This window comes from Anser cygnoides, chromosome 7 (assembly GCF_040182565.1).
Source record: "Anser cygnoides isolate HZ-2024a breed goose chromosome 7, Taihu_goose_T2T_genome, whole genome shotgun sequence".
Taxonomy (NCBI): domain Eukaryota; kingdom Metazoa; phylum Chordata; class Aves; order Anseriformes; family Anatidae; genus Anser; species Anser cygnoides.
Window position 1 is genome coordinate 7,530,292 of NC_089879.1, and position 19,479 is coordinate 7,549,770.

Sequence of the window (19,479 nt, forward strand, 5' to 3'; positions counted from 1 at the left end):
TAAGCAGCAGTAAAGCTGCATAAATAGACTTTGTCAACAGGCTGCGCTTTCCTATTCAAAAGGCCTGTTTTGTAGTTATTAAGATGATCTCTGGATATATCAGAGGGGGTTAAGTATCTCTCTTCAGTTTTTAGGCAAAAGTCTTAGAAGAAGGCAGAAGGCACATACTATCCAGTGGTATGAAATGGTTAGTTTTTAAACCTTATCTCTATGAAAATGGAAGGAAATACTAGAGAAAGTCCTCCTTATTCCTACTGTATTCTGCCAGCCTTGTTCCTCTTTCAAAGTGGTAAGCTGAAAATGGTCCTTGCTGCTCACTGAACTTCTGACACTGGGCTGAAAGGAACCTGCCATGAAGTGCCTTGCAGAATTAGAGTCCAGCTGTCCTTAGAAATGGGAAATTTGGTTTCCTGCTTTGCCTCAGAACCGCTGTGCATCTTGAAACTTTGTCACGTAGAAGGCTTTCAACACTAGTTAAATACCTACATATTGCTGAAAGTTGAGGAGAATCGCAAGCAAAAATGCACTTGTGCTTTTAAAATTCCTCTAACTTGCATCGTTCTCCTATGTTACTAAATAAGCTTTGTTCTTTAACTTCATGGTCAAGTTCATGCTGTAGGATTGTGAAGGCAGGGTGTGAGACCACAGCGCTCACCTCAGTGCACACTCAAGTGCAAAGAGACCTTAGATAAGCAATTGAGACGCTACAGCTATATGGTAATGTGGAACTTGGGTTGTTCAGCTGAAGTTGTCAAAAGTCATACAGTGCGAGCAGTGTTGAATTTCCATCAGTATTGCGTCCATCAGGGCATACCCCAGCTGCTACAGCAGGCTTCAAAGCTGATAGGGCAGAAAGAGGGGAAGGAGCAGGGCTGTGCTAGTCATTTAAACTGATTCTTTGGAGCACGTGTTGCATGAGGCATCACAAGTATAGAAGCTTCGGTCACTCCTTTCTCTGTTTCCTAGTAAGCCCTAGGTCTGTGCTGTACATCCATCCTGCAGCTTTTCTTCTGCCTTGTGTTCAGCAACTGTGATGATGTTCAAAATACTATTTAAACCCGAGGACTGGAAGGTGAGAATAATATCTTTGTAAACTGAGTTAATCTTGCTGTTTCTGAAGATCAAAACATCAATATTTTTAAAGTTGCATCCATGCCAAATGTTCAGGAGAATTACTACAGCAATCTTAAGGAGCAATCCTAATGATATGACTCCACTTAGGACTACAGCTTAGGACTTCGCCAGTTTAGGACTACAATTTTTCAAGTGTTAATGAAATAAATGTTAATGAAATAATTTTTTCAGGTGTTAATGAAATAAATGAAGATGGCCAGGGAGGCTTCTGTTGGCCGTCTACTTCCTTAAGTTTTTGTTCAATTCTCCAGTTCCATCTCTAAGGCTGCAGGCACGGCTTCAGAGAGTTGCTTAAAGCAACCATCCAAATATTCAGTGTTCAAAGCAATTTCTGTCTGTACAGATGTTCTAATTATGTACTTCCCAGTGTTTGAAATTTTTACATAGAAGGTTAACAGAAAAAGATGTAATATTTCTGATCATGGGATGCATGTGTCAAATGCAGGAAAACACTGACTAATGTTTAAATTCTCCTCCTAGTTTCTCACATGGTTATTGAGGAAGTAAACTGTATTCAGAATCATCTTGAAATTGAGAAGACGTGCCGTGAAAGTGCTGAGGCTTTGGCTTCTAAGGTGAGAACTACGGTGATTCCGTTTCATCTGATTTCCTTTTTTTTTTTTTTTGTTAAAACTTGATATTGTGTGCATGTCCCATATATGTTTTTGCATAATCTTGTAGATCTGTGAAATTGTTTTGAAGTGGCAAAAACTGTAAGTCATATGGGAGATGCGAAATACAGTTCCTGCCCTTGGGGGGGAAAAATACCCATTTTAATTTAATTTCTATTTTGGAACAGTAAGTCATGGACCATCTTGCTGATATCTAGTTTTTATATGCATTTAGGTTAAATGGAAAACAAGTTTTAGAACTGTCCTGCGTGAGATATAAAACAATAATGAGCATTTCAGTGTCTAAATCAAATGGAAAAAGTCAACCACTGCATTACATTTCAGGTGATTGTTTATGAAAGCAAAGCAAGGGCAGGGGAAAGGTGACCTCCGCTGCTCTGTTGATTGCGTCTAGTCTGATGAATTTAGCAAGTGTGTAATTTTCTATATTCCATCTCATCAGAAGTGCATTATTATTAAAGAATGTTTTTATCTCTGTGTTATATATTTTTGGTTGTGTAAAATGCATCTGAGCCACTTCATCAGAAAATGGATTACAGCAATTTTGAACCAAATTTCATTAGCAATGCTGACTGCCTTCTCCCTCCCCCCACTCCCCATCCCCTGCCCAAAGTACATCTTTAGATATGGTAAAAATCACACCAGCAAGAAATCACTTTAATTTAGATGCATTAGCAATGTACTTTCTGGAGGTATTTACTTAATTGTTTGCATAATGACACTATATTAGAATTCGTAAGATAGACAATCAGCATCTAAGTAAGAAAATGAATGTATTTATGTAACTTTTCTTCTTCTCTGCACTTTTTCTGTAATGGAGGTCCAGGGGCAGTTCCAAGACTGGCTTTATCCCCTAGGGGTGCTTTGCCAAAGTGGATTTGTTTGTTGCCATAAACCATGTAAGGTTCCCCACACCACCCTGCCCACTTGCTCCGTTTTGTTCTTTGGGAATGAGGTGAAGTTCTTGAATGAACCTCCTGTAGTTAGGGGGCTGAGGAAAGAATCAAAGATGATTGCTCAGGCAAGAGTTCAGGGCAAGCCTAACCGTTCAGTATGTGTTTTATTTCAATGCAAAAGCTGGACTTGTGAACTACACGTTGACCTGGATATGTTGCATGTCATTAGTGGAAAATTGAACCTCATTCTTAGAGCTGAATGCAGATAATGCTTGGCCGGTGGGTGGGCAGACACCCCAACACCCACCTCACCACTCCTGAGATTATGCTGAGCCTGCTGAGACGTGGGGTGTCTAGATGCAGAGCAGCGAAAGAAATTTGGAGAGTGAACATTTGCAGCAATCCCCATTGTTCGTTTTTTCCTGGTGCTTTGGTCCAGGTGGAAATACATTATAAAACCTCTTCTGTATCAACCACCAACCAGGCATGTGCTTAAGCATCCACCCTGGAGTGGTTTCTGGCTTGTGGTCTGACACACAAGGAATTGGTGTGTGGTATAGCTTTCATTTTACATATCTTGACTTTACGGTAGTAACTCCTGAGAATTGAAAATAATCTGAAATAATTTTATAGTAATTTTGTCCACATTGGAAGTGTAATTGTAGTGTGTATTATTTGTAGTTCATAAGCAAAAAAAGCTGATTTTCTGTGACCAGTTGATACAGCTGGCAAAATCAGACGAGCTTTCAGGAGCACAGTCCCTTTGTTCAGATCATTCAGTTAGGGCTCTTGTTGATACTGGTACATGCTGAAGGGTTCAGAGCTGAAGCAGCTATCAAAAAGGCAGCATAGCATTAAATAAACTTGATAGTTGATTTGATTTAAATCTATACAGGGTACTTATTAGTCAAAAGTACCAGAGAGGAATATGTCTTCCCTGATGGAAGGAGGGCATAGTTGAAGTATCATGTTGAATTCAAACCTTTTCAGAGGAGAAAGAGGGGAAGTTTCCCATCTTTAGACCATTTTAATGTTGAATGGAACATTTAAGCAAACGTCACTTTGTCTTGCTCTTTGTTTGCTAGCACTTTCAAATAAGGGTGAAAAAAGCTATTTTTTTCCTTGCACAGCAGCCTAAAGATAGACTAACTAGCTTCTTACTGTTTGCACTTCTGAACTTTCAGCTGAACAAAGAAAACAAGACCTTGAAAAGAATTAGTATGCTTTATATGGCAAAACTGGGCCCGGAAATTATCACTGAAGAGATTAACATTGATGAGGAAGATCCAGCCCCAGATACAGAAGCCAACTCTGGATCATGCAATTCTGTGCGTTGTCAACAGCAAATAAAAGGTAAGCGTTGTTGCTGAGCCTACAACACCAGAGCCGGCATGCTCTAAAGGATGGCTGCATTGGCCTGAGACTAGAGATCCATCTGGCTCCGTGTCAGGCTTCTCAGAGTGGACATCAAAGGATTTCCAGGGAGGACTGTAAGGACATGGTAGGCCTGTAGTGATAATGCATAATGTATATGATGGATATTTGTCCTGCTAAGTAAATTACAGGAAAATGGGATCTACGCAGCCAAGAGAGCTCAACGTTACTGAGTTGGTAAAAGAAACGTTTCTTTAGGTCCGTAACGAAGTGAAAGGTAAGCGGAAGGACAAGGTCACCTCGGTATTTACTTCAATTGTAGTGTCACTATTTCAAAGATCGTAAAGCAGGACTCTCCATTGATATTGCCATTGTGTACCTTTGTATACACAAACTTTGTTCATATTCCAGAGTTCCTGCCAAACAAGCAAATTAGAAAGGGACTGTTGTACCAGGGAAAACAGCAAAGCTTGGGAACATGGAAGTACACTGCTATGAGAAGTCTGTGCAATATGCAGAAATTTCTCGGTTCTTTTTGATAGGCTATTTGTGTTTTGTTAGTAGAAAATTTGCCTTTCTTTCTAGTCTAACCTCACAGTGAAGTTATTGTGATTTTTGTATATATCTTGCTATATCACAGTGTCCAGAAAAGGGGAATGCACACATTCTTCATTCTGATACAGAGAGAGATTAAATGGTTTTACTTAAACAAGCAAAAACATTCATTTTTTTAATAATAAGTTACAGTAGCAAACACCGTGCAAGTACAAATGTCTTGAACTCAACCTGACCTTGTTGGTTGTTGTCCGTTTGAATGTTGTAGCCTCAGTGAAGCAGTACAAAGTATCACTGAAAAAAAAAAACAAAACAAACACTAGTATTTTAAAAATGGTTAAAAAACTAAAACAGTAAATCTCACAGAACACCCAAGAAATAAGATGTCGTATACCTTTTTATAATAAACAATTTTACGTACTCCAGGTGTAGGAAAGGAGGCAGAGAATGGTGTGACCCACATCATGCAACCCATCCGAATCTCAAATAAGATTCTGGAGTTCCTCCTGTCTTTTAATGGAGAAAGATGTCAAGGATACTGTTAGAAGGGGCAGAGATTCTGGCTGCAGGTCAAAGGACAACGTTGTTAGGAAGGGTAGCAGGACCAAATGAGAAAAATATTTGAAGAAATGCTCTGCTGTATATGGTCTGTGCCTTGCCGAAGCATTCATTAAAGAATAAATGTGGCAGGAGTTGTAAAGGATTTAGAAATCTTGACTTCTGTTCCTTTCTCCAGCACAATTATTAAATGTTAATGGTCCTACTTTTACAAGTGCTGAGTATTTTAAAAGCATTGGCATCCCATTTGCTAGAGGAAAAGATATTCTGTTCCTGTGCCTGGAGAAAAGTGGGTGTATGTATGGTAGCAGAGTGATCTGACCACATGTACCAAAAAGCAATATCAGGGCTCTGTCCCCAGACTAAGCCAAACTGTGTGGCATTAGTCTTGAGGGAAAAATCTGGTAGCATCTAGGATTATCTGCGAAGCGTGAGATCACGTGCAATGAAAGAGGTGTTTTCAAATCTCCCCTTGATGCTCTCTGGTGTTACCCAAGTTGGTATGGATACGCTTCCTTCTCTATATGTTGAGGTTGATATATGTACTGTAGCGCCTGACTTAACCCAGTTACCATAAATTTCAGAATCTTTTTTCCATTAATTTCACTGGAAAGCACACATCCGTAAAACAGAAGATTTGGTTCAAGAATCTTCTGGGAGAACAAGAATTTTTCTTTCCTTTTCAATGTCTGTGCCATTAATTGAGAGGAAAATAAATTTGAAGCTCCTGAACTGGGAGGGGAGGGGAGGGGAGGGGAGGAGGAATTGACATTTAGGAGATCTGAAACCAAACAAAATGACATCCAGTATGTTGTCGTCATCTGCAATTGATTAGCAACAATTTTCTTAACTGGTGGCTGGTATTCAATGAACAGCAGTGCTATGAAATACTGGAAGCAGGTGGGGAATGAGAGCACTTACTGAAAGCTAATATATATCAATAAATTCATATTTTGTGGTGTTTTTCTGTTAACCTAAACCTTGATATATTATGTATGCAAACTGATCTCCTGTTAAGAAGTGATTATAATCAAATGGTTTATTCCATTGTGAATTTAATTTATTTCATATTTTGATAATTAAGGAACAAAAATTCTGAGGGGAAAATTACAAGCATTAGCTCTTCCATCAGTAAAGGTTATATTCTGACTCTGTTCACATGTTACAAAGACTAAAAATTGGCAGCTGTTCAGGACAATTTCTTCAGTGGAAACCTCCCAAGTATTAACTGCCTGTTGTTGTGTTTATTTCCCTTGCGACGAGAACTCATGATCCCAAAAGAACTGAAGTACATTATTTTGTTTTAAAGGACGCCTATTAAAAATTGCATTCTGCTACCTGAGTACCAGAGTCTCTGTGATGTGACAGTCTCCTGAGTAGGGCTGAGGACACTCTGTGGTGACAGGATTGGCCCCGTTATAGCATGAAATGAATCATTCAGAATGCAAATGAAGGTGGCAGTGCTGAACAAGGCACATTACCTCAATAGAGTAAATCTGAAACTGGAGCCTGATGATAGATCTGTTACTTGACACTTCTGCGAAGTTCCTAAATTATTGAGGATGCACCGTGAATGCATCTGATGCTTTGCATACAGTTGTTTTGTACTTGATTGTGCTTGCACTGCTCTGACATTTCTTCTGTTGTTTTCTTCCAAGAATAAAATAAAAATATGTTTTCATTTCCTTCCTCAAACTGCAGAGCTGCGAGATCAAATCATATCTGTTCATGAGGAAAAGAAGACCTTAGCCATTGAACTGGAAAACCTGAGGTGCAAACTTGTAGAAGTAATTGAAGAAGTATGTATTGTACCATGGAAGGCGAGACCACGTTAGCGTGTAGTTGGTACTTTTTGTATCTAATTTTGCTAAAAACACTCAGTTGTGAAGTTAATTGAATACTATCTAATCGAAAGTCCTGCCAGCCTGCCCATATGAGGTACCACTTAGGGCACACATCTAGAAGGGGCCTTCTATGTCAGAGCCCAATCTGCTGCTGTTGCTGGCAGATGATTCTTCATAATCTGTTCTAATGCCCATATTTTCATTATCTCCCCTTCCTGACATCCTCTCACCCATCAGCCTGCAGTACAATTTTTTTTCCCCTTAAACCTATCCAAATGCAAGAAATATTTTTGGAGAATTCGCAGTTTAATCACTGTTGCTACTTCATTGAGCATATCCTTGAGTTTAGCCATTGGCAGTGTCCTGTCATGGCAATTAGACCAGCAAATTGGCTTTTTGAGCCAGCAGTTTCATTCCTTCTTGAAAACTGGATAAGCCATGTACTGATGCAAATCAGGACTTAGTGGTTCTTCCTGTCTGTGCAACACTTGCATTCAGAAAGAGACAGCTGACAGCTCTTGAACAATGAACAGAGCCCAGGGAAGGGAAAAAAAAAAAAAAAAACAAAACACAAATACAACAAAAAAATCCAGCAGCCTGTCTATATTAAAGGCAAGCAGTCAAGGGCAAGCTAGTAACTTTTTAACCAGGTGCTATGGTGCCTCCTCCTGAAAGACTCAAAAGATTTTACATTTGTAGCTGTGGCTGGTACGTGCTGTGAGAATGGACCATGGGAGTGCCGTGTGAAGGATTGGTTCATAACCTTTTAATGCTGTCTGTGATAGGGATCTGTAAATTAGGGTGAAAATTCTTCCTATCCCACAGGAAACTAACATCAAGCTAAACCTAAGAAACAAAATTACTGAAAGCGAAATGTTGCTTGCAATGTGTAATGTGTTGTATGCCTTATGCCACTAATTAAAATAGTCTTATTTTTAATTTGTTCTTTATAATTTTCTAGGTGAATAAAGTGAAAGAAGAAAAGGCTGTTTTGACAACAGAAGTTAATAAGCAGCAAAAACTGTTGGAAAAATGTAACAGAGGTGTGTGGTCTCAGCAGGTTTTGTAAATGTTTGAATATTCTGCAAAGGATATATCAGAGTTTTTATGTTATAGTTCAAAGGACATGTTGCAGAACAGTGACTATAGTCCAGATCTGACACTTGGTCTCATTGCTATAGATGCCGGGTAAACACATGGACTGTTCTAGACTGTCTCTACTCCAGGAAAATGTGCCAGTATAAATAGCAGGTTGAATGGGAGAATAGGAAGACTTTTTGCTCTGTGGCAGAAACAGCAGAATAGGGCAGACACATTCCCACTGCCTGAAATCGTTCTGATTTATTTTCAAGTTGTTGCTCTGCAGTTGTGTTCTACCTGCTTACCCAGGGAGAAAAATAAAGAGCTCTCAAAACTTTTCCAAGGGTTTCTGAAAGTTTTGTTGGGTAAAGGGAACAGCCAAGGCTGCTACTGGATAACTGACACAGAAGAATGAAATGTTTTATTTTTTCTGAAAAAGAACAGCCCCTTGTTTTAAGTTTGCCTGTTATCCAGAAAAGATGAGTTACACAAGGTTAGGTCCTAATGTGCTGGCAACATAAAGCAAGATTTTTTTGTATGCTTGAAACGAGTTACTGAAGTATCTTTTTGATACCTACTGTATTCTGTGTCTATGTGGTGCTGTCTTGGAGCTATGCAATTGATACATACAGTCGGAGTTGGTGAATTTATCTTAAATGTAAGTGTGGTGGTTTCTTTTAACCATCATTTTGAGAGTCAGATGGGCTGGGATGTGTATCCTACTGTCTGGCCTATGCTTACCTTTAAAAATTGTTGTTACACTTGCTTCTAAAGAAGCAAGGAACTTATGTAAGATACTGTTAGAAATCCAATGGCATCACTCTGGACTTACTGTCTTTGGCCAGTAAGAGCTAAAGCTTATTAGGAAAGTACAAGCAGTCAGTGAGACAGAATTTGTATATGATGCTTGATCTGGACTGAGATGTGTTTGGAATAGTTTGGGGAAGCATGTCCTATAGTTAGCTTTAGCCACCCATGTGAGGCTTGCTTTTGTGAGCACAGTTTAAATACAGGCAATGCAAGATTGCACGGCTTTCTTCTTCAGGCCCCTTGAAATCTCTTGCAAAGGGATGTGCCAAACCTCCCTCAAACCAGGTAGGCAAATACAGTTGCCTCCAAAATACCTTGGTAGGTTGAACAAGGCTCTCTGGAGACTTTGATTGCTGTTGCCCAAAGAGGTAAGCAAGATACTATCTGTGGTACCTTCGTGTCTGTTACTGGAGTTTTGAGCTTGAGCTCCACCAGAAGATGCTCTCTCTACCTGTAGTTATTCCTCGACTGGAACAGGTAACTTGATCCTTGACTCATAAGTATCACTCCATACAGATGAAAATGTTATTTATATGTCAGTCTATTCACTAATAAGAGTCAACAACCCTGGAGCAACAGGAGAGGGAAGAGGAGAAAAAGTGAACTTTTATGCCTGCCTGGATTTCCTAGGATAGAGAACCTGTTCCCTTTTCTGGGTAGACTATTCTAGACACCCAGTTGTCACGTACTCTTTATTACATCTCAAAGAGCAGTGATGAGAAATAGTAATTCTGTGAGAGTTATCCAGAAAAAAATATAGATATTGTTTAATTCTCATTTTGCAATTGTAAGCTATAAATATTCTGGTGTTTTTTTTAAGATGGTAGTAGGTAATATGTAGCCTATAAGCTTCATAAGAAGGGGGAAGAAAATCACATCCTATTGTAGGCAAAAAACATTCTAAAAGATTTTTCAAGTGTTAAAATACCTGTATGTGCAGATGTGCATGGGGCGATGATGTGCATGCACGGGTATAAAGTAGTGTGTATGTATAGTGAGGTTTAAAGCAAAACGGATAAATATTGCAGTGTGTGCTGTATGCAGAAACATAAAACTAAGTTATATCTTTGTTCAAGGATTCACGGTACTGGGGAAACACAGCCTATCTGGATAAATCAAGCAGTACTTTCTTCTTATTTGATGGTTTGTTATCCATTCTGCTTCTAATTCTGATTTTCTTTCATTCTTGTGAACAGTGTCTGTGCTGGCCGTGGAGGAATATGAAGAGCTTCATGTAAACTTTGAACTGGAAAAGAACCTACGGAAGAAGGCAGAGTCGTTTGCCCAAGAGGTGAGCAATTAAGTAAAAGGGATCTCTGGCCAAAACCCTACTACTAACATAGTTGACTTGATTTCAGTTCTTCGCTCTCGTAGAAATATTGGCTTTTAATTTCCACGCACTACTTAACTAACACACATACTTCATCTGTGAAATGGATTTACTATTTCAACAGAATTTATAAAGCTTTACAGAATTATCCATGTACTCTTACCTCTGTCTTTTTTTAAATTGCGGCTTTAAGTTTATTATGGGCTTAATCAGCTACAACATTTCAGTAGTGATTGGGTCTGGGAAAGATGAGTTGCCTTTCTACTGAGACAATTTAAAGCATTTTGTTTTTCCTGGAAAAAAAAAGTGAATTCACAAAAAAAAAAAAGTGCAAAATACAGTATTGTTTGAGGTTTATGCAAGTTTGGCTACTTATTTAAAATGTGTTTTTTGAATAACCTATTGCAAAGAACATTCTAGTTGGGGAAAAAAGCACACAACCAACCAACCAACCAAAAAACAAAACAAAAAAACACAAACATTACTTCTGTATGCTAAAAAAGGTATGAACTCCCAAAGAGGAAAAGAGGTGCTGGATAGCATTATGGAATGGTTAGCAATTCCACAGATGAATTCTAGCTGGCGATGCTGTTTGCCTCAGAAAACGCTGCCAAACTCTTTCATTCTGTTGATAGACCAAAGCCTGATAAATTTATAAGGATGTTTTGTTTTATTTTCTTCCTCATGCTTTTTCTGTTTGCAGTTTGGGTTTCAAGAGCTCTGTACTTGGGTTATGTTTTCAAGCTTTTCTAACCTGTGCCCTGTGTACAATGTTTTCCTTAGTAAAAGTTGGACTTCCTAAGTAATTGCTTTTTAAGGAACTCTGTTTTTTAAAGAAAGCCATTATCCATCAAAATTACAGGTAATTATTATTGAAATACTGTAAATAAGGAAAATATCTGATTTCAGATTTTGAAACCAGGGCTGCCAGTAAACAGATATTTAGCCTTCAGGAAGTCAACTTTGTCTGTGTAGAGAGCTCTTGTGCTTTCTGTTTTTGCTGCTGCTGTTTTTTTTTTTCTTTTCCTCTCTCTCTTTCACAAAAAGATATTTATTTGATTACTCCTGTACATCTAACTGCATTCAGTCAATGACAGTAAGCAAGGGCATATATTCATTTGGAAACTCTACAGAAAACACTGAAAGTGTTTATTGTGTTCTGTTAATCATGTGTGTTGTGCTGGCTATTTGATTTCTTCGAGTATGAATAGAATAATATAACAACATTTTAAACAAAACATTTTGTGGGTTTGAGATAAACTGTATACAAATTAAAAAATCTGGAAGCAAGGGGTGAGGAAGTCGACCAGATGTTGCTTGTTCTGGCTCGCTCTGTCACCATGTGCTCTCTCTGACTGTGCCATGTGCAGAGGTTGAAGAACTTCACGGCAGCTGAGCCAAGGGTACTGCTTCTCTTTCTCCTTATTCCACCTATTGCAGCACTTCCCTGTTCACCCCTTTGTAAGGCCACTGCGGTGACCCTCCAGGAAACCCATACCTACAGTCTCCTGCCTGTTGTCAGTATCTCTGCCATGTGTCAAAAATAGAACTGTACTTCAAGCAAAGCTCAAACAGCTGACATATTTTTTTCCCAAGAGGAGAAGAAACGATAGAAGTGAAAATAATTTACTAGTTATTAAAACTAACTCTGATTTGGGCTATGGAGGTGGACGTTGCAGAACACTGTTAGAGTCAATTGATGTGAGAGAAAAATCGCTCAAGAGCAGTGATTTCTGAAATCAGAGACTGTATGTACAATCTCCTCCAGACTCCACTTTTACAGAGCTCTGTGAGATGAAGCCCAAATTCATCTGTGCAGAGCTGGACATCTCCCTTGGCCATGGCTTCAGTGCCATTGGGGCATTTAGATTTTGGTCAAAGGTTCACTGTGGGTTTTTTTTTCAGAAGTAAAAAAGAGACCTGCAAATTTCAGTGAAGTTATTTACAACAGACACGTTTATTAGCAACTAAACGTTTTTAGGCAAAATGTTTGTGTTGTTTAAATATTCATTTTTTTTGTTTGTTTTTTTTCAAGACTGTTACTGGTCTGTGCAGGCATTAATTTTTTTAGCAGTTTTTGTTGGCTGTGATGTCTGCAGAACTGCTATTTTCAGAAAATAAATTTCTAAGAATTAAGCACATTCATTTAGCATGCATTATTACAACATCTATTTTACATCTCTTACTGTTGCTTGGCTTTTTCTTCTGAAGTAGGGAACAATGACGTGCTTCTGTTCATTAACCGGCAGTAAAAAATTGTATGTAAAGGTCTTACATCTCTCAGAAGTGAGTAATTTGTAATTGCATAGTTAAGTTGGTTTTCAGGTGATAAAAGAATATTATCTGATACTCTGGGCCCAGAATGTTGCCTTTGTTCAGATTCATAACTGCAATATTCAGACAGCTACACATTTTGAAAGATGATATTTAAGGTATTTTTAGTATTTGAATAACAAACCAACAGGCAAACTGGTAAGTACAATGCCAAAGAAATCCAGGTTATTTATGAACAAGTACATGTTTTTTTTTTTTTGTGCCATTATTTATGGATGTGGAAATATGCATAAATGAAATATGAAAATATGGGCTGCTGTTGTGGCAGATTGACAATGTAGCTCTTCGGCTGAGGCTTTTCATTCCTTGAAGTCCTTCCGGAGTCTGTTAGGACAGTGAGCTTCAGGCCTGCATTAGTCTTCCCTTTGTGTACCTCTTTTCCTTTTGTGTCATGCAATTCAGAAAGATTTTTGGATTCTTTTTTATTTTTTTTTAAAAATACAGAAGCGTGTGACTACAAAGCCACTTCTCAGTTGTGGTTGGGGAAATGGCAGTGTTTCAAATTAGTTTAAAAATCTGTGATTGTTGGCCTGGCTTCCCAGTGGAAGGCTTTCACTGGCCTTCTGTTTTCTCTGCCCATATAAAAAGTTTCTTTGAAACACAGATCCTGCTGGATTTTTTGCTTGAGTTGTACAGAAGGCACAGCGGTTTGTTGGGATAAGCCGTGCGATGCTGAGGGAAGGGAGGACTTCGAGCAAAGGGCAACACCCTGGGCTGAGTGCTTCGTGCTTGACTTGCTCGGAGTGCTTTGAGAAAGGAACCGATCCCTGAGTAATGCACATGCCACTGCAGTGCTGTGGCGTAGTCTGTAGAATAGCACATTTTAGCATGTTGCATTAGTTCAGGGTATCTCCAACAGCCTGGATATGGACGTAACATCTACAGAGGGTCTTGTTTGGTGGGGGGCACGTCGACTTTTTCAGGGCTCAGGCATCTGAAGCCTTCCCTGCCAGGGGTGTTGGCCCATGGGTTCAGATCAGCCCCCTGCTCCTTACTGTGGCCTCCTGGGCTGCAGCTGGAGGAGCCCATGCGAGTGGCTGGCTCAGACTTTTCCAAGGGATGCCCTTTCCATCCTGTGCTTCTGCAAGAGATGAGGATTTGCCCCAGGATGTGAGCAACTGGGAGTGCAGGTGTGACAGAGAACAGAAGGTGAGCGTGTGCAGGAGCAAGTGCAGGCAGGGGGAAAAGACAGGGAGAGGGAGGGAGCAAGTGCACATGGGAGTGAGAGAACACTTGAAAATCAGACCTTTTGATTAAAAAAAAATCAAATACAGCTTTAATTATAGTCATGCTGCTGGCACCACCATAATATATATTTAATTAATCAAAAATGATCCAACTTCAAACATTAGAATTCATGCTCTTTAGAGGTTCTAAAGAAACTGAGTAAATATTGTCAGCCGTGGTGTGGAGAGGGGGAAGGAAAAAGAAAGAGGGTTTGAAGTGAGTCACAATCCATTGTGAAAGGTACAGGAATCTGCATAAAAGAACTAAATAAATAGAGTGTGTAAGGGGCGGGGGCATGGAAAAATCTGTACCTACCTGAATAAAACAGGGTTGTTAACACAGGAATCTTGGCAAGCTTAACTAGAATTCTAGTGTCATGTTTTAAGAGACACTTTAAGATCTCTCAGCTCTTTGTAGAGCAGTTTATAAGCAAACAAAGGAAGGCAGAGAGTATCTTGAAGGCCATCGCAATAATATAGAGGCTAGCCCTGAAAAGCACTCTTCCACAAAGATGAGCAAAATACAATACATTCAGCCAAAGCAAGCCAAAAGGGGTGGAACACAGTGCAAGATGTAAATTGAAAGTCTTAGCAATGTGAAAATCCCAGGAGTTTAACAAAAATAATCTGGCATAAATGGTTTATTAAGCATACAACCTGCCTTGCAACAATATTTTGTAAAGTGAACGGTTTATTACTGTCGTGTGTGCTGGCATGGGGACAACCCCTGCACCTAAAATTCCTTTGGAAGCCTCCCCGAGAAGAGGCAGCATGCTCTCAGTTAGTGGTGAGCCCCTGTTTTCTCTTCGCTGCATCTCGGGTAAATAGAAAGGGAGTGTTGAGCTGTTAGGTAAAATTTTAGGGTTCCTCTCACTTCTGTGACTAGCACAGGCTTTTTTCAAATCACGCAACTTGGAAAAAATGAAGGGCTTCCCAAGTGTTTATGGTTATCTGTGAAATATTTTGTGGGTTGAGAGGTTGCATTCAAAGGAGCTGTCATCCAGATGTATTGAAAATGAAAGTGAGTCTGTAACGTGCGTTGTTCCATCTTTCCCTGACTTCCCTCCAACTCTCAGCACTTAGGGATGCATGCAAAAAGTAGGCTATGCCTACGTCTGTGTTTGTACTTATCTATAACGCAATAACATCTTTGCATTTCACTTGTTTACCTCAAAATGTCTCTATCCCTTACCTGTGCCAGTTCACAGCTGACATTACTGGGACTGAATCTTCCAGTATTGAATGATAAAAGGTGGCTGTTATTTTATAGGAAAAATTACTGCCCTTCTTCACAGATGTCTGCACTGCTCATGGGGTTGTGTGCTATGAATTTTGTTGTCTCAATGACTTGTGCTAGACATGAGCTCTCAAAGAACTCTTCGTTAGATGCATTTGTGACCTTTTGGGTTAATTTGTGAGGACTTCTGCATTAACGTGCTACATCTGTGAGAGGATACAGCAAACCCAGCATTCCTAGAGAAGTCCGTGCTTACAAGTACTGTGCTCTGTGCATTACCAATAGTTGGACAGAAACTGGTGGCCAAAGATAATTAATTTGCAGTCCAACTGATTGAACTGGAAATAATAGTTAAAGAGACATGGTAAGTGGTTAGTACTTCAATTCACCTAAGCTTGAATGTTACCACTTTTGAAGCATGATGCAACACTAACACGTTTCATCAGGCTTTTTCCCCAGAACAGGCTTGTGAAATGGTAACAGATGTACGTTCTAGGAAACTCTCTCTTTGGTCTTTCTCTCTCTTTGTGTGTCTGTGTCTGTTCAGGCACTTACTCTATCGGGGAAAAAAGTGAAGAGGTTTCCTCCTCTTTCATGTGGTGTGTGATCTATTTCTGAGTATATTAGATGGTGTTTAAATGCTGTAGGACTGTGAGCCTTACAGCTTGTATTTCTACACTTGTACCATGGCAAAAAGAAAACTGTTAACTATGGGAGATTAGAAGATGAATAAATAAGTAACATAAGTAAAAAAAGAGAATCTTTTTTTCTTTTCCTTCCTTTATTTTGAGCCTTGGGCAGTTATAGTTCATAAGCAAATAATGGAAGAGTGCTGTAGTTTGACAATCCCTCTTCTATGAAGCAGGCTGTGCAGTAATACTGTGTTTTTTAGGAAGTCACAATGCCGATGAGGATTGTCTTCTCACCTTTGAAATACAAGATCCAAACACCTCTTTGGTGAAAAGCAACTGTTGGGCGTCAAATAGGGTTAACTCACCTACTCCAGTTCTCGCATTCTGAGTAAATTAGTTAGACCTCTTCTTTTCAGCCACAAAACTTGATAATGCTCTGTCTTGTAAAAACAAAATCAGATCTTAACAATAACTATTTTGCATTATCTGGAAAGAGGGGAGTGGCTGTTGGCTGCTGATTACTGCACGTTGCTTATACTTGTGTCCTGTTTTGTGATCAAGTTGGTCAATTTTCTATGGCAGTTTGAAAATCTAGTGTTAGTCTTTAGCACCGCTGAAAATCCCAGTCTATGAAGGTCACAGCGCATTACTAGAAATGCATCGCTGTGGTTTCCCATACGTCACATCATTTTTGTTAGCTGTCGGAGCAGTCTTGTCTTTGTCTGACATCTCATGATAGTTACTCTCTATAGAAGCAGATCTGAGGCAAGAATATAAGCACCAGATACAAAACTTTCAGATCAGAGTAATGCCACGTGCACTTAAAGCTAAGCATGTGCTGAAGCAAGTTTTTTGGATTGTATCGCAACTATAGAACCCATTTATTTGGTGTAGCTTTTCTCCTGAGTAGCACTTCAGAAACCTATGAACACACTAAAACACAAAGGCTTTGTAACTCCTCCTGGGCAAATGTCATTGCTTGATATGCGGCATTGAGCCTGAGTGTAGAGAGAGCATTTCTAGGTCAGTGTCCAAACTATGGTTGAGTTTCTTAATGTGTTTTAATGAGATATGTCTGTTTCTCAGCTCTTCCATCAAAAAACACTAGCCATTGTTTCCTGCTGTAAAATTCATATGCAGTGAAGCTTACAGGCCCAGATGTCCTTCATAAAGCAGCACGGTTAAGCAGTCACGAGGTTGAAGTGTGTGCGTATATATTTTTTTCCTGATTAGCCACTGAACTAAAATCCACACCTGGAATTATATTTTGAACCAGAGTACCTCCTGAATTTAGAGCCACGTAGTGCCCTGTCAAGCCATAATCTGTCAATCACTCTTTCTCCCACATCACATAAAATCCTGCAGACAGCCTGTTCCTTTGGGGATGTACAAGTGCCTTGAGCCTTCCTCTCTTGGGGACTTACTTCACTTCTGGACACAGGAATATAAGGCTTCAGGGTATCCATATTGCAAAAGACATTGTCTGCTGTAAATTATGGCACATGTAAATGGATGCTTTACCACTCCATGAGGATGATGTGTTGATTCCTCACGAGGGGATGGAGCAGTGCTGCCAGGGATTTGACATGAGGACCAACTGGTCAGTTGACTGATTTTGTTCTCTTTCCTATTTGAGGCTTCCAAGGTTTGACTCTGCCTTGATACATACCTGTCTTGGCAGTGCTAGGTTAAAGGTTGGACCAGATGATCCTAGAGGTCTTTTCCAACCTAAATGACTGTATGATTCTATTGGTACTGTATTTATAGCCGATAATGTTTCCTGTTGATTTTTCTTTCACTTTATGCTGCCCATGATTACGTTGTTATAGCAGTGCTGCGGTACTTGGACATTATTCTTCTCTTTCAAGCTGGAGCTAAGCCAAAAATGTTATTCCATATAGTGAGTACTCGAATGATTTATAGGAACGTAACAACGTATGGATATTGAAGCATTTCCTTTGGCCTCATTTTGCTCCTGGGAGAAGTGGTAGTTGGAAAGCATCCAGTTGTACTCTGAACGTTACTTGAACAAGGATCACAGTTCCCAGGGACCTGACACCAGCAGAGTTGCTTTCTAACTTTTCTTAATGAGGAAGAATTCCTTTGGTAACTCTGCTGTAAACAAAAACCAGCTGCAGCAAATGTTGTGTGGGTAACGGTTAGAGCAGGGCTCTGAGAACGAGGTGTGGCCTCATTGAGGTCAAGGGAAGAGCTTTTATTATTTTCAGGATTTCATCCCCCCTCTCTTTCTCCCTCCCCCGGTTTTTGTGCAAACCCTGCTGATGGAACGTAGCCAAGTCCCAGATTTTCTGCACTTCAGAGCTTCCGTTTGTGAACTCGGGGAAAGATGTGCAGCTGGTTTGTGCAACACTTGGAGATTTTTAAAAAGATGATGATAGGTGTAAGTCCTTTGTGGTCTGCCTTTAGTCGCAGTCATGGTTTCAGTAGATTTCCCCAGCACTGACTGATGTTTTTAGCCTTGTTTGGGATACTCTGCAGGTAATTGTCTAGCAGGTGCCAGGGTCGGAACTAATCCATCAATTGGTTAAGTTCCACCTGGTCTAAATAATCCTGTTAGTAGCTTTTTTGTCCTTTCAGCAGTTGCTTTAATTAATATTCAGGGCTGTGCAGGCAGATGGGTTTCTACCCTGCTGAAGCAAGAAGTGACTGTTGTCAATTTTAAATTAGAATTGTTTTGAAGGGTCTTTTTTTGTCCCATTTCAAACACACAGAGCAACCTCTCAAAAACTTACGATCGGCTCATCACCAGCTCTTTTTCTGCTTTATCAGCCCTGACCATCTTGTCTATTTTGTCCTTTCCATTTAGAATATGCTGGTACTTCAAGTTACAGGCGTGTAAGTAACTTCTGGAATGGATGGGACTCCCCACTAGAGATTGGTTCCCACATGTTTGATTGCAAAATTAAGTTAAAAGATATTTGGGATTTTTTTGGTGGTGAAGACCCTTTCACATTTATTGTAAGCAGTGACATATTCACCATATCGTGAAAAAAACTTACAAAGTGAATGGAAAATGCAGGACTTCTTGTGAAAACTTCCCAATGAAAAGTTTTCATGTAGTTCTTCAAGAGAACTTTTAAAATTTCCTTCTAGAAAAGCATGTAACGAAGTGAATATGTGTTTTCTACACTTGGTGAAGTATCTGCTGAAGTCATTATATGCGATTTCTTTTTGTTTTGGTAGGTTTCTGCTCCTTCAGGCTGGAGCAACCCTGTTCTGCTGGTCTTAGTGACAGAAACATAGGGAAAAATCTGGAATTAAGGCCTCAAAACACTTCTCCAGTTCAAAATAAATAAATAAAATGAATAAAACTCAGGTTTTCATGTTGCTTTGAAAGTTCACTGTAGATAAGCTGTCCAGTTTGCACAGAGGTGGCTTATAGAGAGATGTTGATTCTTTCAGGGTTAAATAACTTTTTGACTGATTTAACAGGAGACAGGAGGCTTTGATACAGCGTTGAGTTCTGTAGTGAGGATTAGAAAACGGGACTTCTGAGGAGTAACTGAAGAAATTGGGGTTATTTAGTCTGGAGAAGAGGAGGCTGAGGGGAAATTCTACTATTACCTGAAAGGAGGTTGCAGCGAGGAAGGTGTCAGTCCCTTTTCTCATGTGACAAGTGATAGGACACGAGGAAATGGTCTCAGGTTGCACTGGGGGAGGTTAAGATTGGACGGTAGGAAGAATTCCTTCAGAGACCGTGGTCAGGCATTGGAACGGGGCTGCCTGGGGAAGAGGTGGAGTTCCCATCCCTGGAGGGGTTAAGAGGTGCATGGATGTGGCACTAGGGGACATGGATAGTGGTGGGACTTGGTGGGT

General features: G+C 39.8%; 1 protein-coding gene across 2 annotated transcripts in view; it reads left to right on the forward strand.

The window, feature by feature from the left end:
- The window catches only part of SHTN1 (shootin 1), a 61,699-nt gene that overhangs the window by 18,499 nt on the left and 23,721 nt on the right, over window positions 1–19,479 (forward strand). For both annotated transcript variants that reach the window (XM_067000165.1, XM_067000164.1), the window contains 5 exons: window positions 1,615–1,709; window positions 3,847–4,015; window positions 6,851–6,948; window positions 7,955–8,036; window positions 10,080–10,174. In XM_067000165.1, the coding sequence (XP_066856266.1) occupies window positions 1,615–1,709; window positions 3,847–4,015; window positions 6,851–6,948; window positions 7,955–8,036; window positions 10,080–10,174 (539 nt within the window). The remainder of the gene's footprint in view (window positions 1–1,614; window positions 1,710–3,846; window positions 4,016–6,850; window positions 6,949–7,954; window positions 8,037–10,079; window positions 10,175–19,479) is intronic.